At 42.8% G+C, this 25,877-nt stretch overlaps 1 protein-coding gene and 1 long non-coding RNA gene across 4 annotated transcripts; one reads left to right on the top strand and one right to left on the bottom strand.

Annotated features, from left to right (window-relative positions):
- Window positions 1-428: 428 nt before the first annotated feature.
- On the bottom strand, window positions 429-25,366 carry nek8 (NIMA-related kinase 8). 3 transcript variants are annotated; one of them, XM_090223582.1, is made up of 15 exons: window positions 24,083-25,366; window positions 19,416-19,621; window positions 18,928-19,160; window positions 18,658-18,789; window positions 18,152-18,360; window positions 16,253-16,335; window positions 15,990-16,168; window positions 15,575-15,722; window positions 12,972-13,048; window positions 12,757-12,874; window positions 12,483-12,633; window positions 4,922-5,085; window positions 4,516-4,668; window positions 3,841-3,999; window positions 429-2,328 (listed from the first exon to the last, which is right to left on the bottom strand). In XM_090223582.1, exons 2-15 carry the CDS (start codon window positions 19,549-19,551, stop codon window positions 2,300-2,302), a joined length of 1,971 nt encoding a protein of 656 aa, XP_090079708.1. In that variant the 5' UTR covers window positions 19,552-19,621; window positions 24,083-25,366; the 3' UTR covers window positions 429-2,299. The 3 variants fall into 3 exon arrangements, with proteins under 3 accessions (XP_090079708.1, XP_090079707.1, XP_021443643.1); XM_090223581.1 differs by having other exon boundaries at window positions 24,897-25,080; XM_021587968.3 differs by lacking the exon at window positions 24,083-25,366 and adding an exon at window positions 20,189-20,315.
- LOC149971274 (uncharacterized) lies at window positions 12,775-15,801 on the top strand. Its single transcript, XR_016492452.1, has 2 exons — window positions 12,775-12,852; window positions 15,586-15,801. It is a non-coding gene; the product is annotated as an uncharacterized LOC149971274 (long non-coding RNA).
- Window positions 25,367-25,877: the final 511 nt, after the last annotated feature.

Genomic DNA, 25,877 nt, shown 5'->3' with positions numbered 1-25,877 from the left:
TCTCCTATCTCCAAAAAGGGACTCTAGAGCTCTGTCCGAGTGAGAATCGGGTTCTTGGTCACCTCCAAATGATGTCCAATCAATTGAATTTACCACAGGTGGACTCCAATCAAGTTGTAGAAACATCTCAAGGATGATCAATGGAAACTAGATGCACCTGATTTCAACTTCAAGTCTCATACCAAAGGGTCTGAATATTTATGTAAATAACAACCTGTTTTCGCTTTGTCATTATGGGGTATTGGGTGTAGATTGATGAGGACTTTTTATTTTATTTAATCCATTTTAGAATAAGGCTATAACATAAAATGTGGAAAAAGTCAAGGGGTCTGAAAACTTTCTGAAGGCACTGTGTGTGTGTGTGTTTGTACACACACACACGCACACACACAGTAGAGCTATAGATATCATGAACAAAACAATACATGTTTTCAACTTTTTCTAACTCCTGATTTATTGCTGCCTCAATTCTTCATAAACTGTTTTCAATCATTACAAATGATTTAACTCAGTTTTGACTAAAGTAATCTGACATGAAATAGCGACCCAAACAAAGAAAATCCATTTCAAATTTCTTGTCCCTTATTAATTTATAATTTAGTTGATAATTGTATCACATACAATAGGCATACTATACAGTGTTGATCAATTATCTGGTACATTATGTACAATACAAGAATAGACCATTCCTTCTTTGACAGAATTTATAAAATGGCATATTCATATACCAACAAAGGCAGTAACTATGTAATAACAGCACAAATATCAATTGTTATTTGTTACACAATGATTGGGAAATAAGATACGTTTTTTTCTCACAGAAAAATTGTGTCAGTGGTACCACAGAAGGTAAATGAAGAGGATTGTTCTGACAAATTGGCAACACTGCAGGCAAAGCACTAACATGAATCATGTTCACATTTCTTCCAAAAATGGAAAACAAAAACATCTGCTTGGAAATCATCTTGGATACCAGACAGTGATGCACCTTTTTTTGCACTACAGTTTACCCACATTTTGGTGGAAAATGCATTGAAAGTATATGGAGCGTTACTTTTTTCACTGTGACCGGTGATCAGTTTAACCACCTATTCTTTACCACTACATCACTGATACTAGAGTGGGTGACAGAGATAGTAAGGAGCAGGCCAATAACATTGATTTCCTCTGTCTGGAGCACTTACCATCCCAGCCTGTTTGGAGGCTTTCCAGAGTAGGATCAAGCTAGTGTATGCGTCCCAAATATCACCCTTTCCCCCATATATTGCACTATTTTTGATCAGGGCCCATAAATAGTGCACTATGTAGAGAATAGGGTGCCATTTGGGATGCATTAAGGGTTCTAATTAAGCACATCATATCAAACTGGCTCATGCCTTCGACACACACACAGCTGAAGAGTCAATATTGACTCTTAAATGTGTCTCTCACACCTGTGCCATGCTGTTAGTGGCACTTCTACATACAAAATCTTAAACAATCTTTGAACTCTTGAGGGTTGAAAGGTCTATGTGACTTGAAATGCATTTACAATAGAAGTGGCCTCCTTTAGTCAACCGTCTTAAAGAAAATGTCGCTGTTCATGTGTTGTCTAAAAGTACCTGATACTAAACACACAATCTGTTATTGTGAATGAAAACAAAACTTTCTAAACCAATTGATGAGGACTAATCCTAAAAGCACACTGATAACGTGCTTAAGATTTGAAGTGCCGTACTTGCTTGCTTCATTTGACTGACAAGTCAGTTAGTAGGCTCACACGGTAGTGGCAGTCCTAAACGAGCAGCCTTCCTTCTTCACACACATTGTTTTGTCTAACTCAATACTGGGTAAATAAAGCTACCAAACCAGTTAGACATCCTGGAACTGTGTGTTTTATCATGCTAACCTCACTGGTGAGAGAGGACAAAACTTTACATCAGGACAGCTCCCCAATTCCTTCTGCAATCTCACTCCAATACTTTTGGTAAAGCATTCTATTAGCTACCAGCTACATAAGCTCAGGAAGCTAAATAGGATTGTTTTGCATTTGTTCCATAATTTGTGCCATTAATAAAGCCCCACCATTTACATAATACTGTATGAAAAACATAATATTTAAAAAAATATATAAACTGACTTGAGACAGGGCAACTGAAACTGTGTAAGATGTGCAGGGATCCTCCAACAGCTTAGTAAACTACCGGCCACTGGAAGAGGTTATTCAGAGGAGGCTAGCAGTCCTTCACCTTGTGCCACTGTTTCTCTCCTGACAGCTACTGAAGGGGTGGACAGTGGTGGGATGGTTTTCAGAGCTGTATCATCTGGGGACTGGCTCCTCAAGCAAAGCTGAGAAAGAGAAAGAGTAATCAGACGCCATCAACGTATCACTTACATTAGTACTAAAGACAGGCAAGAATATACCATCTTACACAATGCATGCTTGTGTACAGTTACATACTATAAGGGGCCTGAGTCTTGTAAAAGGTTTCAGGACAGGTATTGAATTATTTCACTCTTGTATTTTAGATATTGATACACCCACATTTTCATCTTGATTACTGCACTTAGACACAATGCAGTAGGTGTGGTGGCACAATAATGTTTCTAATGCCCACACACTACCATTGTCTACCATGCATTTAGTCATACTGTATCTGGATTAATGTACTACTCATACATTGATAAAATAACAAAACCAATGGAAGTCAAATGTGGGTGAAATGACCTGTGTGAGGGCACTCTGGCTGCTGTGTTTGCATTTCAGGTCACTACCACATGGTACGCACTACACACAGCTAGGTCAGAGTTACACTGCAACAGGATTGGGTCTCTTCCAAAGATTAGAGACGTCTCTCTTACTTACTGACGAGATTTTTAAGTGCAATTTAATCTTTCCTAAATCTGCATCTATTTGTAATGGGAGGGTTGCTTTAGTTTATTCCATGCGTGATTTTAATTGATATTGGTTGTGACACGATTGGCACCCTATTCCCAATATAGTGCAGTACTTTTGATCAAAGCCCATTGGGTTCTGGTCAATAGTAGTGCACTACAAAGGGAATAGGGTACCATTTGGGAAACTGTCGTTGTTTTAAAGCAGAGGAATTGCTGGCTTGTCCGCTATTCCTGACCATTCATCACAGACTGGATAATACATTATCTTATTGAGGTTGGGGAACTATTCACATTACATGAAGATCCATAAACTGCATGCAACAACCTGAAATCAATAATTATGAATGTACAGTGTAAGGGAATAGTGAAATGTGAGTAAATTATTACTGGTGTAAATAGAGACACACAACCTAATCAACCCTCTGCCTGGTTTTGTGGACATGGCACAGAGGAAGCCTATTATCAGATACACTGGTTTGTTACATTCAGGTTTATAGAAAGAGCTAACCCCAGCTCATCTCCCCAATGACTAACAAGCTAAGCATGACAGGGAGGCAGGCCCCTGTTGTTCATTTTATTGCTTGTGGAGAGCAAGGTACAACTGATTGCCTCATCCACCGTTAATGAGCCTCTGTTACTACAGACCCTGAGGCGATGGAGACACAAAAAGCCAAACATGGGGCTTGGTGTTCACTTCTGATTTTACTGACTGGGAGAAAGCCACAGGAAAATCTGCATTGTGGGGTTAGCTAATTATCAAGCTATTAACAAATAGGCTCTTTCAGACCTTCTGTTCTACAAGAAAAAACACGGATCTCTGTCAGCCACATCTAAAGAAGCTTGTTTCAAGTTTGACCTTTCTTTCATCCCAGTGATTGCTGTTTGATTTCACCACATACAGTATGTGCTACTGGCAATTTCACATCATTTTCTTTAACAAAAGGGTAATAGGTAAAATATTACGTTTCACTGCCAGCAGAGTGTTGCCATGACAACATGCCACTGACGTCACCGTGAACGGGTGATTCTCGTCGAGCTGCACTGCCTTCGGTATCCCAGAATCCTCCTCTTTTCTTCCGAGGCGGCCACGGGCCCCCTTTCCCCAGGTATACACCTCCCCTTCTACACCAAGATAGAGAGAACAGAATAGTTATATTCTTCAGCGCACCCCAGGATTCATGAATCTGCACAATCCTTAACAGACAGCCCTTTCTTCTCCTCCCCTCTATCCCATCCCTCTCCTCTCCTGACTGCACAATGGCTCTATCTATCCCTGGGAGAGCAGATCTGATCAAAGACAGCCCTGAACAATGAGGTGACTGTGCCTGCCATCTCCCTATGGGACGTCTAGCTGATCATTGACACATTCTGACATGTATTGTGTCATTCTCCACAACTCTACCCTTTGGAAAATGTCTAACACACCTCTGTTACAACATCTTAAGGACCTTAAAGCAGTCGCTGGAAGCACAATTACAAAAGACATTACAGAAACAGATTTGTACAGTGTTCAATTAACTCTTCTAATAAAGTGTGTTATCTAAGTTTACTGAGAACATCACGTTTCTCCAATATTTTATATAAACTGAAAATGTCTGCTTAAAGCATCTTCCCTTCTTGCCAATGCCTCTTACTCACCTGATCCAATTGCCAGAGTGAATGCATCCCCACAGGCTGCCATGATGATGCCCTGAAGGCCCGGCACCGGATAAGGCACACGACTGGTCCGGCGGGAGCTACAGCCCAGCTGACCATGCTGGTTACTGCCAAATGTGAAACACTGACCCTTCTCTGGACACACGGAACAGGGGGATTAAATGTGTGAAGATTGTTATTGTGTATTGTCAAAGGACACATAGAAGCACATTCATCCTATAGTAGATAATGGTATTACAATATAGTTACATGTTTTACTGTGTAAGCATGACAAAGGGATGTCACGTCCTTGCAGCTTACAGGAACTTTGGATTTCTAGTTACGATGGGTTCAGGAACTGCATGGTGACGTGTCAGGCATATGAGGTGAAGATAAAATATAATTTCACCTGTGACAGCAACAGAGTGGGCTGTTCCAATGTCAATGTAAACAACCTTGTCCACATTCAGAGGTGCTGATTGGACAGGACTGAACAAGTAGACTTCTTCAATCTGGTCACAGGGGGCTGGCTCCTCTGTGGCATTGATCTTATCCAACCCCAGCTTGTTGAACCTAACCAAGCACATTTAGAGGAATCACAATTGTTTTCATGGCAGCACATGTATAGGCTTAAATGTAATTGATAAAGGTGCTGCATTTACACAGGCAGCCTAATTCTGATCTTTTGCCCAATTATTGGCATGCAAAAGATCTGATTGGTCCAAACGCAATTATTGGAAAACTATCAAAAGTGGGATGCCTGTGTAAACACAGCCAGATAAGATAATGCCAATCTACTACTCTAGCCATTTAATTAAAGAATGTTTGAATCGTATCAAAAGGGAAACATTGATAACTTAAAAGTAAAGTAGATCCAGTTGACCTTATCAGCTGATGTGTGTTTTCTACAATATCACACTACAAAATTGTAAGGAGAAAAGTTAAGAAATGCTGTGTCATGTTCTGTAAGAATTCATTGAAGGGGAGTTTCTTGTTCTGTGTTCAAGGCAGATAAATATTCCGTATGGTGTGGAGTGAGTAAGAGAGAGAGTTAAGGAGGGCAGGAAGTAGCTAAACCACAGGTGTCTGGGCAATGTGATCTCTTATTGTGTATAAGAGATCATACAATAAGTTTTGTAGTGATTCCTATGTTGTTGATGTGAAGAATATTTGTTGGTCTGTGGTGTGTAATGACGAGCAACCAGACGCTGCCCTTGACACATTCATGAAATTGCTTATCCCAGTTATTAATAAGGATGCACCAATTAAGAAAATGAATGTAAAAACTATCACATTGATTGATGAGGAATTGAACAATTGTATGGTTGAGAGGGATGAGGCAAAAGATATGGCAAATAGGTCTGGCTCTACAACCGATTGGAAAACCTACTGCAAATTGAGGAATTATGTGACTAAACTCAATAAAAAGAAGAAACTACACTATGAAACAAAGATAAATGACAAAGAATAATAGTAAAAAAGTAGCGAAGCCCTTTCAATTAAATGGGCAAAAGGCAAACTCCGCATCATTCATTGAATCAGATGGCTCATTCATCACAAAACCCACTGATATTGCCCACTACTTGATTTTTTCATTGGCAAGATTAGCAAACTTAGGCATAACATGCCAGCGAAAAACGCTGACACTACACATCCAAGTATATCTGACCAAATTATGAAAGACAAGCATTGTAATTTTGTAAGTAAGTATGGAACAAAAAAATTGTCTATCAACAATGACAAGCCACCAGGGTCTGACAACTTGTATGGAAAATTACGGAGGATAATAGTGGACAATTTTGCCACTCCTATTTGGCATATCTTCAATTTAAGCCTACTAGAAAGTGTATGCCCTCAGGTCTGGAGGGAAGCAAAAGCTATTCCCCTACCTAAGAATAGTAAAGCCCCCTTAACTGGCTCAAATAGCCAACCAATCAGTCTGTTACCAGCCTGTTACCAACCAAGAAAATGGTGTTTGACCAGATACAATGCTATTTTCCAATAAACAAATAGACAGACTTTCAGCACACTGATACAAATGACTGGCTGTTTTGTTAGACTTTTTTTTTTAACCCCTTTTCTCCCCAATTTCGTGGTATCCAATTGTTAGTAATTACTATCTTGTCTCATCGCTACAACTCCAGTACGGGCTCGGGAGAGACGAAGGCCGAAAGCCATGCGTCCTCCGAAACACAACCCAACCAAGCCGCACTGATTCTTAACACAGCGTGCCTCCAACCAGGAGGCTACCTTGGTTGCCAGGTGCACGGTGTTCCTCCGACACATTGGTGCGGCTGGCTTCCGGGTTGGATGGTGCTGTGTTAAGAAGCAGTGCGGCTTGGTTGGGTTGTGTATCGGAGGACGCATGACTTTCAACCTTCGTCCCTCCCGAGCCCGTACGGGAGTTGTAGCGATGAGACAAGATAGTAGCTACTAAAACAATTGGATACCACGAAATTGGGGAGAAAAAGGGGTAAAATTAAATGTAAAAAAATATTAAAAAATATTGCTTTATCACGTGGACTGCGATATGTTCCGCATTGCGTCGAACAATAACATTGATGAATACGCTGATTCGGTGAGCGGGTTTATTAGCAAGTGCATCGGTGATGTACCGACAGCGACTATTAAAACCTTCCCCAACCAGAAACGGTGGATTGATGGCAGCATTCGCGCAAAACTGAAAGCGCAAATCATGGTTTTTAAATCAGGGGAAGGCGACAGGACACATGATCGAATACAAACAGTGTAGCTATTCCCTCCGCAAGGCAATCAAACAAGCTAAGAGTCAGTATAGAGACAAAGTAGAGTCGCAATTCAACGGCTCAGACACGAGAGGTATGTGGCAGGGTCTACAGTAAATCACGGACTACAAAAAGAAAACCAGCCCCATCGTGGACCACGATGGCTTGCTCCCAGACAAACTAAACAACTTCTTTGCTTGCTTTGAGGACAAAACAGTGCCACCGACACGGCCCGCTACCAAAACCTGCGGGCTCTCCTTAACTGCAGCCAATGTGAGTAAAACATTTAAACGTGTTAACCCTCCCAAGGCAGCAGGCCCAGACGGCATCACCAGCCACGTCCTCAGAGCATGCGCAGACCAGTTTGCGGGTGTGTTTACGGATATATTCAATCAATCCTTATCCCAGTCTGTTGTTCCCACATGCTTCAAGAGGGCCACCATTGTTCCTGTTCCCAAGAAAGCTAAGGTAACTGAGCTAAACGACTACCGCCCTGTAGCACTCACTTCCGTCATCATGAAGTGCTTTGAGAGACTAGTCAAGGACCATATCACCTCCACCCACCCTACCTGACGCCCTAGACCCACTCCAATTTGCTTACCGCCCCAATAGGTCCACAGACGACGCAATCGCAATCACACTGCACACTGACCTAACCCATCTGGACAAGAGGAATACCCATGTAAGAATGCTGTTCATCGACTACAGCTCAGCATTTAACACCATAGTACCCTCCAAACTCGTCATTAAGCTCGAGACCCTGGGTCTCGACCCCGCCCTGTGCAGCTGGGTCCTGGACTTCCTGACGGGCTGCCCCCAGGTGGCAGCCCAAAGGAGCCCAAAGGAGATGATCGTGGACTTCAGGAAACAGCAGAGGGAGCAGCCCCCTATCCACATCGACAGGACAGTAGTGGAGAAGGTGGAAAGACACATCACGGACAAACTGAAATGGTTCCCCCACACAGACAGCGTGGTGAAGAAGGCGCAGCAGCGCCTCTTCAACCTCAGGAGGCTGAAGAAATCCGGCTGGTCACCAAAAACACTCAAACTTACAGGTGCACAATCGAGAGCATCCTATCGGGCTGTATCACCACCTGGTACGGCAACTGCTCCGCCCACAACCGTAAGGCTCTCCAGAGGGTAGTGAGGTCTACACAATGCATCACCAGGGGCAAACTACCTGCCCTCCAGGACACCTACACCACCCGATGTCACAGGAAGGCCATAAAGATCATCAAGGACAACAACCACCCGAGCCACTGCCTGTTCACCCCACTATCATCCAGAAGGCGAGGTCAGTACAGGTGCATCAAAGCTGGGACCGAGAGACTGAAAAACAGCGTCTATCTCAAGGCCATCAGACTGCTAAACCGCCATCACTAACATTGAGTGGCTGCTGCAAACATACTGACTCATCTCTAGCCATTTTAATAATTGGATATAATAAATGTATCACTAGCCACTTTATATAATGTTTACATACCCTACATTACTCATCTCATATGTATATACTGTACTCGATACCTTCTACTGCATCTTGCCTATGCCGTTCGGCCATCGCTCATCTATGTATTTTTATGTACATATTCATTCCTTTACACTTGTGTGTATAAGGTAGTTGTGATATTGTTCAGATGACTTGTTAGATATTACTGCATGGTCGGAACTAGAAGCACAAGCATTTCGCTACACTCGCATTAACATCTGCTAACCATGTGTATGTGACAAATACCATTTTTGATCTGAACTACTAGCCCCCAGCTCGGACACCCATGCATACCCCACAAACCATGTTAGAGGTCTCTTCACAGCTCCCAAATCCAAAACAGACTATGGGAGGCACACAGTACTACATGGAACTCTATTCCACATCAAGTAACTTGTGCCAGTAGTAAAATGAGATACAAAAAAACAGATTAAAATACACCTTATGGAACAATGGGGACTGTGAAGCAACAAACACATGCATACAAACACACGATAACATACGCTTTAGACACACAGATTTTGTGTTGTAGATATGTGTTAGTAGAGTAGAGGCTTGAGGGGATCTGAGATCTGTTATGAATGTATGTGTAATGAATACTCAGGGAGAAAAAGGTGTAGATTCACGCACAGAGAGCGGCAGATGTTTATTAAGCCTTCGCAGAAGGCAGGAATCGTGGTCGCAGGCAATGGTCAAACACGGGTAGGCAGTCAAAAACAAACCTCACAACCATACAAACAGAAAGAACTGAAGTAAATAGGGAGCTGATGAGACCAGGTGAGAAACGAACACAGGTGAAAATAATGAACAAAAATTAAAGACAAGGCTACGTTCCAGAACACAAAGAAAAAACACAAGGTTGACTAAGAAAACGAAAGCAGAACCTTACCTGGTAAGGGCAGTGAGGGGAGCAGCCGTAGAACTGAAGTTACGAATGAACCGGCAATAGAAGTTGGAGAACCCAATGAAACGTTGGAGTTCCTTAACGGTGGTGGGTTTGAGCCAGTTACTAACGGCGGTGACTTTGTTCTCATCCATGCTGACCCTTCCAGGTGTCAGTACAAAGCCGAGGAAGTTCAGAGGTTACATGGAAGGCACTCTTTTGTCTTCACATAAAGGTTATGGTCAAGGAGCCTTTTGCATATGCTGTATGTGTTCCTTCAGGTAGTAAATCAGGATGTCATCAATGTAGACGATGAGAAAGCGGTTGATCATATCCTGGAAAACCTTGTTCATAAAGGATTGGAAAATGGCGGGGGCGTTCGTAAGGCCATAGGGCACGACCAGGTATTCGTAGTGCCCTCGAGTGGTGATAAAGGTAGTCTTCCAGTCTTCGCCTTCACGTATACGGACAAGGTTATATGCACTTCGCAGGTCTACTTGTTCAAGGGTCGCTGGGATCAGAGGAAGAGGGAAACAGTTATTGACCGTGACGTCATTCAGGGAACAATAATCAATACACGGATGGAGACCACCATCCTTTTTTCCAACGAAGAAGGAGCTGGACGTAGCCGGGGAAGAAGGACGAATTAAACCGTTTGAGTGATTCATCAATGTAGTTCTCCGTTGCCTCAGTTTCCGGGATAGATAGGGGGTAAACACGGCCCTTCGGTGGGGACACTCCAGGGAGTAAGTCAATAGCACAGTCACCTGGGTGATGTGGTGGCAGAGTGGAAGCCTTGATTTTTCTGAAGACATTGCTGTACTGGGCGTTTTCAGATGGTATGGTGGATGGCACTGCCAAGGCAGAGTCCTCAATGGTGGTGGCTCTGCAGGGTAGGCTGAGACAACTGGAGAAGCAGGTAGAAGACCAGGACAGTAGTTCACCTTGTTGCCACGAGATGGCAGGGTCGTGACTACAAAGCCAGGGATGTCCGAGGATGAGTGGCTGTTTGGGGGATGAGAGTTCCATGAGTTGAATGGTTTCGGTGTGGAAGACTCCAATCTGGAGGGTGAAGCTCTGTGTCAGGTGTGAGATGAAGCCCGTGCCCAATGGCTCCCGGTCCAGGGTGTTAATCCTTAAGGGAGTGGTGACAGGTGTTAGATCAATGTCAAGCTCTTGTACTAGCTGGTGATCGATAGAATTACCTGCTGCTCCCGAATCTATCAAGCCTTCTACGTACTTGGTAACCCACTTCACGGTTATCAATACTGGGACTGAGAATTGCTTCTGGGAGATATTTAGAAATAAGGACATGCCTACCTGCATGGCAGCGGGGGGACCCTTCTCATCTCTCCGTGGGGGGGCGAACAGGGCAATGGCTGAGTAGATGATCTTTCCCTCTACAGTATAGGCAGAGCCCTTCTTGGATCCGCTTTTGACGTTCGATACATGGGAGAGGAGCATGGCCCAACTGCATGGGCTCTGGAAGACTCGGACGGGATTGACGGAATCATGGAAAGAGAAGGTTTCGGGTTCCTGGGTGGCAGAGTTCTTCGGCGGTCGGCGATGAGGCGGTCGATGGAGATACGAATGTATTGATTTAAATCCTGAAGGTCACCTCTACAGGCCAGCTCTGCCTGAAATTCTCTGTTCTCTTCGGTAGACGGTAAGTAAAGCAGCCTCATTACATCCACTCCCTGCAGCCATGGTGCGGACCGCGAGGGCATACTCGGCAGCTGAATTGTGTCCTTGTTGAAGTTCTATGAGGAGGTCTCCTATAGGACGACCGGAGGGAGAGTGATTGAATACCTCTTTGAAGGTGTGGAAATGGGTCTCGGATCAGAGTTCTGTGCTGTTGGCAGTCCATATGGTGGTGGCCCAATCCAGGGCTTTGCCTGTGAGTAGAGACACAACAAAATCCACCCTGCTCTTGTCGGTGGCGAAGTTAGTGTGGTTGTGCTCAATGTATTTTCTGCATTGCATCAGAAATCCCTGACATTTCCCAGGTGAACCGTCATATTTTCCAGGCATGGGTATGAACGAAGGAGGGCTATGGGTTATGATACCTGGCATCGGAGGTGTAGGGATAGGCTGGAAGAGAAAATGGAAAATTTCCTCCATAAGCTCCACTTGCTGGGTTAGGCGCCGCTGTAGCTCTGCTGAATCCATTCCGTATTTAGGTGAGGTATTCTGTAATGAATACTCAGGGAGAAAAAGGTGTAGATTCACGAGCAGAGCACAAAATATTTTTATTAAGCCTTCGCAGAAGGCAGGAATCGTGGTCACAGGCAATGGTCAAAAACAAACAATACCTCACAACCATACAAACAGAAAGAACTGAAGTAAATAGGGAGTTGATGAGACCAGGTGAGAAACGAACACAGGTGAAAACAATGAACAAAAATGAAAGACAGGGCTAAGTTCCAGAACACAAAGAAACAGGGCTACGTTCAAGAATACAAAGAAAAAGAACACAAGGTTACTAAGAAAAGAAAAGTTTTTTGCTGCCAAGGCAGCAGCTAATGTGGATCCATAATAAATACAAATACACTCATGATGTCATAGTAATGTCATACACCACCTCTATAAATCCATAGTTTAACATGGAGTTTAACACAACAAAGCATGTCCATGAAGAGCTACAGTATGTCAGTGCTTAAGCAAGCAGGGTGTTGGTGCAGTGGAAATCAAGGGCATGTTTCACCTTTAATGTGAGCTCTTCTTTTTAGTGAGTTGTTAATGAAAAGGATCACTCACATTAATAGTAACCTTTGTGGAATGCCTGTGCAATTTCACAGCACTTTCATGCAAATTACTGATTATGTTGCTAGTAGTCTATAAAATAAGGTAACTTTACCTGTTGCTGCCACAGGCCAGAATGCTGTTCTGGGTGCTGATAACCATGGAGCAATCCACTCCACACAGCACCCTGTGGGCCTCAAACTTCCCTGGCACACACACCTGCTGGGGAGAGTTGTGGGAGTCCTGGGTGCCCAGCCCCAGGCGACCTGCCAGAGGGGGAAGAAAGCAGAACATTCTGTTAGAATGCCAAGCTCTCCCGCAGACACTGCTGACATAAACCAAGAAACAGAGAGAGACTGACGACCCCAAAAATAAACTTGCTCATTTACCATTGTCTCCTCTTCCCCAGGAGAATACTTCTCTGTCATTGGTCACAGCAAGTACATGGGACGCACCACATGACACCTGGACCAGCTCGTATCCGAGTAAGGCCTCTACAATCTTGGGCTGGGCATTAATACATACAGAGAAATAATATGTTTTTTCACTGGAATGACTGACCACAATAATGTTTATAACAAACCACAAAATCATTGACATTTACCTGTGTTACGTCATTAAAATTTCCATGTCCGAGACAGCCATTGCTTCCACTTCCAAATGTCATAATAATACCTCGGTCTGCAAATTGAAAATAAATAGAGGAGATTATAGGTACGATGAGTTGATGGGTGTGGTTATATCACAGTGCGGGCCAACCATGTGAGTTTTAATCCCTAACAAGGGAATGCTAACTTGCTCCACCACGGTGATAAATGGTGACGAGGGAGCAGGAAATCGAGCTTGGGCTCAGAGGTTCTTTAATCCTGTGTCATCTGCTTTTGATATTTGACTAATGACAGCTCCCTTAAGACTATGACTGTGACTAATGGTGTATCCCGGGTTGGAGAAAGTGTACCTCCTAAACGCCAAGCCAGCAGTGTGGTGATTGCATTCTGTAGGGGAGGACAAACACTGATGAATGTTCTCTTGTCAGAAATGCAGTGAAAGAGGTGATTACATCCACACGTTCAAATGCATCTTCCATTCCAATGCTGCTCCAGTGCTTTATGATAGTACTATACTGCAGTGTGTGTGTGTGTCAGAGTGTGTGCTTAGCAGCAAAAACACAGAGTGAAAAAAGATTGATTTCCTATAGTGAAGCTCCCCTACTGAGGCTGACCTGACACAAATGCTGTTGTCCCCAGCAGGAAACACAATGAGAGATGGTGTGCATCCCAAATGGCACCATATTCCGTATTTATAAACTGGGTGGTTAGAGCTTTGACTGCTGATTGGCTGACAGCCGTGGTATATACCAAGGGTATGACAAAATACATGTATTTTTACTGCTCTAATTACGTTGATTACGTTGAATGAACCAGTTTATAATAGCAATAAGGCACCTCTGGGGTTTGTGGTATATGGCCAATATACCACAGCTAAGGGCTCCGCGATGCTTTGTGCCTAAGAACAGCCCTTAGCCGTGGTATATTGGCCGTATACCACACCCCCTCGTGCCTTATTGCTTAAATAGTGCATCACTTTTGACCAGAGCCCTCCAAATGTGGGCACTATATACAGTGGGGCCAAAAAGTATTTAGTCAGCCACCAATTGTGCAAGTTCTCCCACTTAAAATGATGAGAGAGGCCTGTAATTTTCATCATATGTACACTTCAACTATGACAGACACATTTTTTTAATGAATTTATTTGAAAATTATGGTGGAAAATAAGTATTTGGTCACCTACAAACAAGCAATATTTCTGTCTCTCACAGACCTGTAACTTCTTCTTTAAGAGGCTCCTCTGTCCTCCACTCGTTACCTGTATTAATGGCACCTGTTTGAACTTGTTATCAGTATAAAAGACACCTCTCCACAACCTCAAACAGTCACACTCCAAACTCCACTATGGCCAAGACCAAAGAGCTGTCAAAGGACACCAGAAACAAAATTGTAGACCTGCACCAGGCTGGGAAGGCTGAATCTGCAATAGGTAAGCAGCTTGGTTTGAAGAAATCAACTGTGGGAGCAATTATTAGGAAATGGAAGACAGACAAGACCACTGATAATCTCCCTTGATCTGGGGCTCCATGCAAGATCTCACCCTGTGGGGTCAAAATGATCACAAGAACGGTGAGCAAAAATCCCAGAACCACACGGGGGGACCTAGTGAATGACCTGCAGAGAGCTGGGACCAAAGTAACAAAGCCTAACATCAGTAACACACTACGCCGCCAGGGACTCAAATCCTGCAGTGCCAGTACATGTCCAGGCCCGTCTGAAGTTTGCAAGAGAGCATTTGGATGATCCAGAAGAAGATTGGGAGAATGTCACATGGTCAGATGAAACCAAAATATAACTTTTTGGTAAAAACACTCGTCGTGTTTGGAGGACAAAGAATGCTGAGTTGCATCCAAAGAACATCATACTGTAAAGCATGGGGGTGGAAATATCATGCTTTGGGGCTGTTTTTCTGCAAAGGGACCAGGACGACTGATCCGTGTAAAGGAAAGAATGAATGGGGCCATGTATCGTGAGATTTTGAGTGAAAACCTCCTTCCATCAGCAAGGGCATTGAAGATGAAATGTGGCTACGTCTTTCAGCATGACAATGATCCCAAACACACCGCCCGGGCAACGAAGGAGTGGCTTCGTAAGAAGCATTTCAAGGTCCTGGAGTGGCCTAGCCAGTCTCCAGATCTCAACCCCATAGAAAATCTTTGGAGGGAGTTGAAAGTCCGTGTTGCCCAGCAACAGCCCCAAAACATCACTGCTCTAGAGGAGATCTGCATGGAGGAATGGGCCAAAATACCAGCAACAGTGTGTGAAAACCTTGTGAAGACTTACAGAAAACGTTTTACCTCTGTCATTGCCAACAAAGGGTATATCACAAAGTATTGAGATAAACTTTTGTTATTGACCAAATACTTATTTTCCACCATACTTTGCAAATAAATTCATAAAAAAATCCTACAGTGTGATTTTCTGGATTGTTTTCTTCTCATTTTGTCTGTCATAGTTGAAGTGTACCTATGATGAAAATTACAGGCCTCTCTCATCTTTTTAAGTGGGAGAACTTGCACAATTGGTGGCAGACTAAATACTTTTTTGCCCCACTGTATATCGAATAGGGTGCCAATTGTGACGTTATTATGGCCTGTACCTGTCATACAGGTGGTGAAGAGATCCCCACAGGACACAGACTTGATGGTGACTCCAGACTGGCCCTCCAGGAAGCGAGAGATGAACTGCGGCTGCATCTGTTCTACTGCACCAGGCAGAGTGGGCTCACCAGATCCTACTGACGGAGCCTGGCACAGCACCATTAGGACGTGGTTAGGAAATGTGTGAATACTGGTGATATTAAAGACTATCCAGATAAGACTCTCAGATTATTTTGAAAACAAATCCTTTATCTTATCACCCTTTATGTATTAAAATGGTTCATCTGAAGATATTAAAGAGGCAGCTAGTAGCTTGTTGGTTAAGGTAAATATTGATATATGAAGCCATAACTGAGGTTGACAAGCCTCATTCAGACAGAGAAGGGATATGGGGATCAAGAAACCCAATCTGACCTCCCAGGTGATGAGTCGGCCTGACTTGGTGACGCCCATCTTCTGTGTGCGTCCCAGGGCCACCTGCAGCACCTCTGTGTTGAGCATGGGTAGACGCAGAGGCACAGAGATGCCACTGCCCCATGTGTACACTGATGACAGGGGGAAGGAGTGCAACTTTCCTGTTCCCATCCGTCCATCTAGTACAGGACAGAAAATTATACCAAAGGTGTTAATTATTACAGAACTGGTTCAATCATGGATGTGGGTGGAATGTCACTGACCTCTGAAGGACCTTGTGCCGGTCATTCGCCCTCCTTGTCTACCATGACCTCCTGACTGTACGGTGGACAGTGGTTTCTCAATTCTGGACCAGAAATCAAAATGTCTTTTGAATATTGTATACATACATTTCCATCAATGGTAATGTACATGTACAGTTGAAGTCGGAAGTTTACATACACTTAGTTTGGAGTCAATAAAACTTGTTTTTAAACCACTCCACAAATGTATTGTTAACAAACTATAGTTTTGGCAAGTCGGAGAGGACATCTACTTTGTGCATGACACAAGTAATTTTTCCAACAATTGTTTACAGACAGATTATTTCACTTATAATTCACTGTATCACAATTCCAGTGGGTCAGAAGTTCACATACACTAAGTTGACTGTGCCTTTAAACAGCTTGGAGAATTCCATATAATGATGTCATGGCTTTAGAAGCTTCTGATAGGCTAATTGACACCATTTGAGTCAATTGGAGGAGTAGCTGTGGATGTATTTCAAGGCCAACCTTCAAACTCAGTGCCTTTTTGCTAGAAATCATGGGAAAATCAAAAGAAATCAGCCAAGACCTCAGAAAAAAATGTGTAGACCTCCACAAGTCTGGTTCATTTTGGGAGCAATTTCCAAACAATACTGCGCAAGTATAAACACCATGGGACCACGCAGCCGCCATACCGCTTAGGAAGGAACGCGTTCTGTCTCCTAGAGATGAACGTACTTTGGTGCGAAAAGTGCGAGTCAATCCCAGAACAACAGCAAAGGACCTTGTGAAGATGCTGGAGGAAACAGGTACAAAAGTATCTATATCCATAGTAAACGAGTCCAATATTGATATAACCTGAAAGGCCGCTCAGCAAGGAAGAAGCCAGTGCTCCAAAACCGCCATAAAAAATCCAGACTATGGTTTGCAATTGCACATGGGGAAAAATATCATACATTTTGGAGAAATGTCCTCTGGTCTGATGAAACAAAAATAGAAATGTTTGGCCATAATGACCATCCTTCTGTTTGGAGGAAAAAGGGGGAGGCTTGCAAGCCAAAGAACATCATCCCAACCATGAAGCACAGGGGTGGCAGCATCATGTTGTGGGGGTGCTTTGCTGCAGGAGGGTCTGGTACACTTCACAAAATAGATGGCATCATGAGGAAGGAAAATTATATGGATATATTGAAGCAACATCTTAAGACATCAGTCAAGAAGTTAAAGCTTGATCGCAAATGGGTCTTCCAAATGGACAATGACCCCAAGAATACTTCCAAAGTTGTGGAAAAATGGCTTAAGGACAACAAAGTCAAGGTATTGGAGTGGCCATCACAAAGCCCTGACCTCAATCCTATAGAAAATGTGTGGGCAGAACTGAAAAAGCGTGTGCGAGCAAGGAGGCCTACAAATCTGACTCAGTTACACCAGCTCTGTCAGGAGGAATGGGACAAAATTCACCCAACTTATTGTGGGTGAATGTGGAAGGCTACCTGAAACGTTTGACCCAAGTTAAACAATTTAAAGGCAATGCTACCAAATACTAATTGAGTGTATGTAAACTTCTGACCCACTGGGAATGTGATGAAATAAATACAAGCTGAAATAAATCATTCTCTCTAATATTATTCTGACATTTCACATTTTTTTAATAAAGTAACTGACCTAAAACAGGGAATTTTTACTGGGATTAAATGTCAGGAATTGTGGAAAACTGAGTTTAAATGTATTTGGCTAAGGTGTATGTACACTTCAACTGTATGTTCACATCAGATAAATGTTGTTTTCTTTTGATGAGTCTGTTGACTAGAAGCTTCAAGCTTTGGCTATGTCCAAAATGGCACCCTATTCTCTATATAGTGAAATGTATAGGGAATAGTGTTCATTTGGGATACAGCCTTTTGTGGCATTCATTACCTGCGCATTTTGACGTTGCCTATATCAGTGTAGAGGTTTAGCAGGGGTCTGATGCAAACAGGGTGGGCCATGATCTCATTGAGCTGTGGGCGTTTGGACGGGTCCAGATTGAGCATGTTCATGATGAGCTGCCTGAGTTCTGTACTGTACCGGTCTGAGATTGGGGCAAAGGTACCGCTCATGATCTTCAACACTAGGGCAGGTAGGTTCTGTAAAAGAATGAAGAGTGAGTAAGCCCAAGGAGAGGAGTTACATTTTCAAACTATGCTAATGTGCTGATTTTTTTATGGGTTTACTTTTGGACCAGTAAGCTTTAGGCATCATCCCACAAATTTGAATACATTTTGCATGGAGATAGAAAGATAAAACATTCAAAGTAATGTGAGATATGATTAACTTTGATTAAATGCTATTTCTGGATCTATTGACACATAATTCCAAAGTGCAAGGACAGGTTATGAAATTGGAATGACAATGTATGAAGTGTATTTGAAAAGAATGTGTACAGCAGCCTCGAAAGCTCTCTTTAGGCTGGCTAGCTCATATAGAACACAGCCCAGGGCCCAGATATCACTCTTCTGGTTGTAGGGCTTCCCCTCACACAGCTCCGGGGAGATGTAGCATGGGGTCCCCACCACCTGAATGGAAATAAAACAAAAACAAAAGAAACTCTACTGCCAGTGCTGATGACTGCCAATGACTATGCATTTCATCAGAGTACGCATTTGGCCATTACTATGTAGTCAGGTGACCAATGCTACGTCATGTCCACTCACAGTGTAGGCTTTGCTCTTGCTGACTAGGATTTTGGAGATTCCAAAGTCGCCTATTTTGACAATCATTTGATGCTTGTCAAGCAGAATGTTCTGGGTCTTCAGGTCGCGGTGTAGGATGAGCTTGTTGTGCACGTGGTACAGGGCCAGCAGAATCTGGACAAAGAAGTGCAGGATGGTGTCCTCATCCAGCAGGGAGTTACAGCGCTTCTGAATGTAGTCGGCTAGGGTTCCACCTACAGTAAGAAAGCAGGAAAATAATACAGTTACAGTAGAATAGATCATGCTCTCAGGCCACCCAGAGTTTTGTAACATAATGCAGTGCCCTTTATAATATATCTCCTGAAGCGCTACAACAGGGACTGACATCTGATGAGACTGAATAAGATCTCATGGGGAACGTCTGACAAGCAAAACATATTTGACACCCTATGTTACAGTGTCAGACTTTCTATGTACCTTATGTGATATGGGGGGTAATGTGATAGTACCTGGTGCATATTCCATAGCGATCATCAGAGCCTTGTCCTCCAGGAAGTTCTCATAGTACTCTATGATGTTGGGGTGGTTGAGCAGCTTCAGCACCTGGCACTCGTTCTGGGCAGCAAGGCGTTCATCACGGGACATCTGCTCTACTGGGATCTCCTTCAGGATCACAAAAGCCCCATCACTGCGCCGGCGACACAGGTGCACTATCCTGTCACACATGACATGGGAAGGTGGAGAATGAGTAGCGTGGGGAAGAGTTGGAAAAGTGTGTTCTGGTGTAGGCTATCCCCTTACAGTGGGCCTATTTGCTTGTACACTTTTGAACATTATTGCCACTGATATTGGTGCTATGTAACGCATGTGGGCATTAGAAAAACATCTTAAGAACTAGAGTTTTACAATTTATATAATGGGCAAATAACATAACACATTACATTTATGACTAAGAAGTCAACACAGTAGCTTTGCACTCATGATGTACTAACTAGTATTATACTATATTGATTAGGGCGACCATAGAAATAGAATGAGCGCTTAATTCTAATTGTATGAAGGCGGGCCTTTTAATAAAAGATGCGCGCGCCGTTCCGGTACTCGACTGAACCGATTTACATGCGTTCTGTATTTTGGCAAATAGACAAGCTGCGAAGTTTTTAACTTTAACTTTAAGTTTGACAGTAAGATAAATAAAACGTCACAAAAAAAAAAATAAGGCTACTGTGCCTTAGCGATGTAGTTTCATCAAGAAGTTCAAAGTTAATAACTTTTGGTTTACCCAAAAGCTCCTCTTCCGACCACTTTGATTTTCTCATACTTCTCCATCTCCTCTGCTCAAGACCGTAAAAAAAAAATCGAAAGTCGTCTCCAGGCAACACTTCCCCTGCTCCTACAGGGAATAACTTGGGACAAAAAGCACGCGGATCTGAAAGCAAACTTATTGTTTTCCTTGGGCAATTTAATGGTTACTCAAAGGCTTTTTTGTTGTAGGGTATTATTGAATGCTCATTCATATAATTTTACTAAATTAGATTTTGTCATCAGTGTGTGTGTGTGTGTGTGTGTGTGTGTGTGTGTGTGTGTGTGTGTGTGTGTGTGTGTGTGTGTGTGTGTGTGTGTGTGTGTGTGTGTGTGTGTAGCTGAAACTGCTTGACTGGTTGTAAACCGATCTGTACAGATCATCACATTTAAGAAATCTCATGAGATGAAACACCTCCAAAAAGTACCAGGAATCAATGGGTGGAAGTCAGAATCACATCACATCAAAAATATGTTACTAGATGTGGAAACTAGAGAGGGGTTAAGTTCTAAATGGCACCCTATTCCCTAAAATAAGCCTGTTTCAGTGGAGGATGGGGAAGATATATCCGCATGCACAATGTTTTTCTGGCACATGTTAGGTCCTTTGATACCAATTGAGCAATGTTTCCATGCCCCAAATAATTCAGGCTGTTATGGAGGCAAAGGGGGATCCAACCCATTACTTGATGGATGTACCTAATAAATTGGGTGTACTGAGTGTACATGGAAACATTTCATAAACAATGGTGAGGTGTTTGCTCTGTCCCTGTACAATAGATTGCCCTTTAACCTCTGTAGCCTTCTGCCTGGTGTGTTTAACTTTCTCCCTTATAGGCACGTGCATGTGCACACACAGACCTGACGCACACACAGAGTAAGACTTTGATGTTTGTAAATGTGTTCCTCCAGGACTGGCCTATCTCAGAGGATGTTCTTCCTCCTATCTTGCGCTCCAGTGACATGAGGATGTTGAACATTTGGGAAGAATCAGCATTTTATTCATCTCTCACCAGGCAGCAGGCTTGTACACTGAGCATACAAATCATTAAGAATACCTGCTCTTTCCATGACATAGACAGACCAGGTGAATCCAGGTGAAAGCTATGATCCCTTATCAGTGGTGTAAAGTACTTAAGTAAAAATACTTTCAAGTACTACTTAAGTCGTTTTTTGGGGTATCTGTACTTTACCATTAATATTTTTGTAAACTTTTACTTCACTACATTCTTTAAGACAATAATGCACTTTTTACTCCATACATTTTCCCTGACACCCAAAAGTACTAGTTAGATTTGGAATACTTAGCAAGACAGGAAAATGGACTAATTCCCACACTTATCTAGAGAACATTCCTGTTCATCCCTACTGCCTCTGATCTGTCAGACTCACTAAACACATGCTTCATTTGTAAATGATGCAGAGTTGGAGTGTGCCCCATGCTCTCCGTAAATACATTTAAAAAACTAGAAAATGTTGCCAGCTGCTTTGCTTAATATAAGGAGTTTTTAATGATTTATATTTTTACTTTTGATACTTAAGTACACTTAAGCAATTACATTTACTTTTGATACTGAAGTATATTTAAAACCAAATATTTTTTTACTTTTACTCAAGTAGTATTTTACTGGGTGACTTTCACTTTTACTTGAGTAATTTTCTATTAAGGTATCGTTACTTTTACTCAGTATGACAATTGAGTACTTTTTCCACCACTGTCCCTTATGGATGTCACTTGTTAAATACACTGCAATCAGTGCCGATGAAGGGGGGGGGGGGGGGGGGCAGGTTAAAGAAGGATTTTTAAACCTTGAGACATGGATTGTGTAATGTGTATGCTTGCCATTCGGAGGGTGAATGGGCAAGACAAAAGATTAAAGTGCCTTTGAACGGGGTACGGTGCCAGGCACACCGGTTTGTGTCTAGAACTCCAACGCTGCTGGGTTTTTCATGCTCAACAGTTTCCTGTGTGTATCAACAAGTGTCCACCACCCAAAGGACATCCATCAATTTTGGGAAGGTGTGTGCTGTGCAGTTAGGATAGTCTACATCAGTTTTTCCCAAACTGGGGTATGCGTACCCCCAGGGGTACACGCAATGCCTTTGGGGTTAGACCAAATAAACATGTGATTCACATTTTTTTAAAGTATAAATAACTGCTTTAAAAAATAAAAAAAATATTCACATTTTCAAACAGTCCATTTATATTTTCCAACAGGGCTATACATTTGGGTGAGGTGTTTTTATTGCCCGGAGTAGCCTCGTTTCAATGTCAAAAATAAAATTAAACCATCTAGAGTTCAGTGAAATAACAACACAATGTCAAATACAGGTAGCCTAGTCAAATAATTAACATCGAATCACATTAACCGTTACTCTCTCGCGGGAATTCCACTAATGGTCCGTATGCAGCCAAACATAGCTGCTGCTCATTCCGTTTGCGTGAAAATTTATGAAATGGTTTAAAAAAGTCAGGTCCGTGTCCATAGAGACACATACCAGCTCTACTGGTAGTACTGCTACTACCAGCAGTACTACACCTGCACCTGTCGACGACACAAGTTGTTCTGCTTCCACGAGCACATCCAAAGGTAGCATCAGTAATTCTACATTTGTTGTTAGCCCAGCTAGCATGGATACTGGCAGTTGTGAATCTGATGTGGCCGAAGAGCTACTGCCCCCTTACCTGGGAAAGCACAAAAACAACAGAAAGGGACGTTGCACCATCAAAGAGGACAACAAAATATGATGAGAACTACATTGATTTGGGGTTCACTTATATTGGGAGTAGTGCCTTTCCTCAGCCACGGTGTGTTATATGTGCAAAAGTAATATCTCACAACTCGATGAAACCTTCACTTTTGTGCAGACATTTAGAAACAAAACATACTAATTAGAAAAATAAGCCACAGGAGTTTTTGAGCCAGAATTAAGACGACCTTCGAGTAGTAAGACATGTTTAAAAGCAACAGATACCATTTGTCACGCCCATATCTGTCGTCCCCCCCCCCCCCCCCCCACTTGGTGCTCGAAGGCGCCAGGCTCCACTGCATTTGAGCCAATCAGTTGTTTTGTGACAAGGTAGGGGTGGTATACAGAAGATAGCCCTATTTGGTAAAAAGACCAAAGTCCATATTATGGCAAGAACAGCTAAAATAAGCAAAGAGAAACAACAGTGCATCATTACTTTAAGACATGAAGGTCAGTCATTTCAAGAACTTTGAACATTTCTTCAAGTGCTTTCGCAAAAAAACTTCAAGCGCTATGATGAAACTGGCACTCATGAGGACCGCCACAGGAACTGAAGACCCAGAGTTACCTCTGCTGCAGAGGATAATTTCATTAGAGTTAACTGCACCTCGGATTGCAGCCCAGATAAATGCTTCACAAAGTTCAAGACACATCTCAACATCAACTGTTCAGATGAGTTTGTGTGAGTCAAGCCTTCATGGTTGAATTGCTGCAAAGAAACCACTACTAAAAGGACAGCAATAATGTCACGCCCTGGCCAGAGAGAGGCTTTTTATTCTCTATTTTGGTTAGGCCAGGGTGTGACTAGGGTGGGCATTCTATGTCCTTTTTTCTATGTTTTGTATTTCTATGTCTTGGCCTGGTATGGTTCTCAATCAGGGACAGCTGTCTATCGTTGTCTCTGATTGAGAACCATACTTAGGTCCCCTTTCCCCCACCTGTTTTGTGGGAAGTTAACTTTGTATCTGTTCACCATGCATCAACCGTAGGGATGGTGCCATGTTTCCTTCAGATGTGACACTTGGCATTCAATCTTGGTTTCATCAGACCAGAGAATCTTGTTTCTCATGATCTGAGAGCCTTTAGGTTCATTTTGGCAAACTCCATGTGGGCTGTCATGTACCTTTTACTCAGGAGTGGCTTCCGTCTGGCCTTATTGGTTGAGTGCTGCAGAGATGTTAGTCCTTCTGGGAGGTTCTCCCATCTCCACAGAGGAACTCTGGAGCTCTGTCAGAGTGACCATCGGGTTCTTGGTCACCTCCCTGACCAAGGTCCTTCTCCCCCGATTGCTCAGTTTGGCCGGGCGACTAGCTCTAGGAAAAGGTGGTTACTCTTGGTGGTTCCAAACTTCTTCCATTTAAGAATGGTGGAGGCCACTGTGTTCTTGGGGACCTTCAATACTACAGACATTTTTTTGGTACCCTTCCCCAGATCTGTGTCTCGACACAATCATGTCTCGGCGCTCTACAAAACAATTATTTCGACCTCATGGCTTGGTTTTTTCTCTGACAAACACTGTTAACTGTGGGACCTTATATAGACAGGTGTGTGCTCCAGGTGGACAGGTGTGTTCCAAATCATGTCCAATCAATTGAATTTACCACAGGTGGACTCCAATCAAGTTGTAGAAACATCTCAAGGATGATCAATGGAAACGGGATGCACCTGAGCTCAATTTCGAGTTTCATAGCACAGGGTCTGAATACTTACGCAAATAAGGTATTTCTAAAAACCTGTTTTCACTTTGTCATAATGGAGTATTGTGTGTAGCTTGATGAGGATTTGTATTTATTTAATCCATTTTAGAATAATGCTGTAACGTCACATAATGTGGAAAAAGTCAAGGGGTCTGAATACTTTCCGAATGTACCGTATCTACTTTCTGAATGCACTGTATATCATTTATGCAGCAGCATACAAGACATTCTTGGACTCACTTTGTTGTGCTGTGCTCACTTGAACAGGAAGGTGGCGCCTCAGTCCTTCGTGGGCAAATTTTGTCATCTAACTCTGTCATCAAAGTCTAGCATTCTCTGGATTTATGGTGCTTTCAAGGCAACTGGGAACTTGAAAAAAAATAACAATGTTGAATCATGATGTCAGTGATCTTCAGGTAGGAGCTCTAGAAAAAGGCCAGAGTTCCCGACTTGGAATTCTGAGTTTGATGACCGTTCAAAACGTATTTTCCCAGTCGGAGCTCGTTTTTTCCCCGAGTTCCCAGTTGTCTTGAACTCACTGAAGTCTGAGATTTCCCAGTTGTTTTGAACATGGCAGAAGTCATGCTGGATTGACAACATGGCCAATGTATTCAACCTTTTCTGGCCCATCGTGTTGAATGTTTATCCGTTTAAGCTTGAAAAAGAGACCCTTAAACCCAGACTTGGACCACACACCAACTCCATTGATTAGCAGGTTAATGATTGATTTGCAATGCTTGCAGTTAGCCGCTGATTCCTTCCAAACCACTCATGGTTGAATTTGCGATTTCCAACTTGTTGTGTAATGTTTATGTCCAATGGCCGATGAGCAGCGATACATTTTTATTTAATTTCACTTCATATTGAAAAAGCTTGAAAAGGATTTGCAAGTAGATTGTCAATTTGATTCATGATAATGACTGCTAGCTTGCTAGCTAAGATTTTGAAAGTATAATGAGCATGATCAGTCCAATCAAAGTTACGGTAGATATAACAGGATTTGACATAATTTTATCTGTGGCCAATGACCTTGAGCCTTCTTGGATGGGCGCTTCTAATGTAACTCTATGGCAACCCCCAAGGTGCTTGAATTTTCAAGCTTTACCTATAGATTTTGCAGTGACGTAGTGTCCTCGTGAATGACAGAACACTGACCCAATCACGGCACAACTAGAGAACATTACCAACCCCTACGCTTCGTATTTTCCGCTGGCTGCCCCA

Source organism: Oncorhynchus mykiss, chromosome 27, assembly GCF_057628025.1.
Source record: "Oncorhynchus mykiss isolate SJ-2025 chromosome 27, ASM5762802v1, whole genome shotgun sequence".
Lineage (NCBI taxonomy): Eukaryota > Metazoa > Chordata > Actinopteri > Salmoniformes > Salmonidae > Oncorhynchus > Oncorhynchus mykiss.
This window is presented reverse-complemented; position numbering and strand designations above follow the sequence as displayed.

What these genes read in the sequence shown, in the direction of transcription:
- nek8 (XM_090223581.1), bottom strand. Translation starts at nt 24,976, where the DNA reads ATGACAGAGTTAGATGACAAAATTTGCCCACGAAGGACTGAGGCGCCA. An exon ending in CGCTATGGAATATGCACCAG is followed by an intron (nt 19,161 to 19,415) that starts GTACTATCACAT and finishes TTCTTACTGTAG; the next exon opens with GTGGAACCCTAGCCGACTAC. An exon ending in CGGCACAAGGTCCTTCAGAG is followed by an intron (nt 16,169 to 16,252) that starts GTCAGTGACATT and finishes GTCCTGTACTAG; the next exon opens with ATGGACGGATGGGAACAGGA.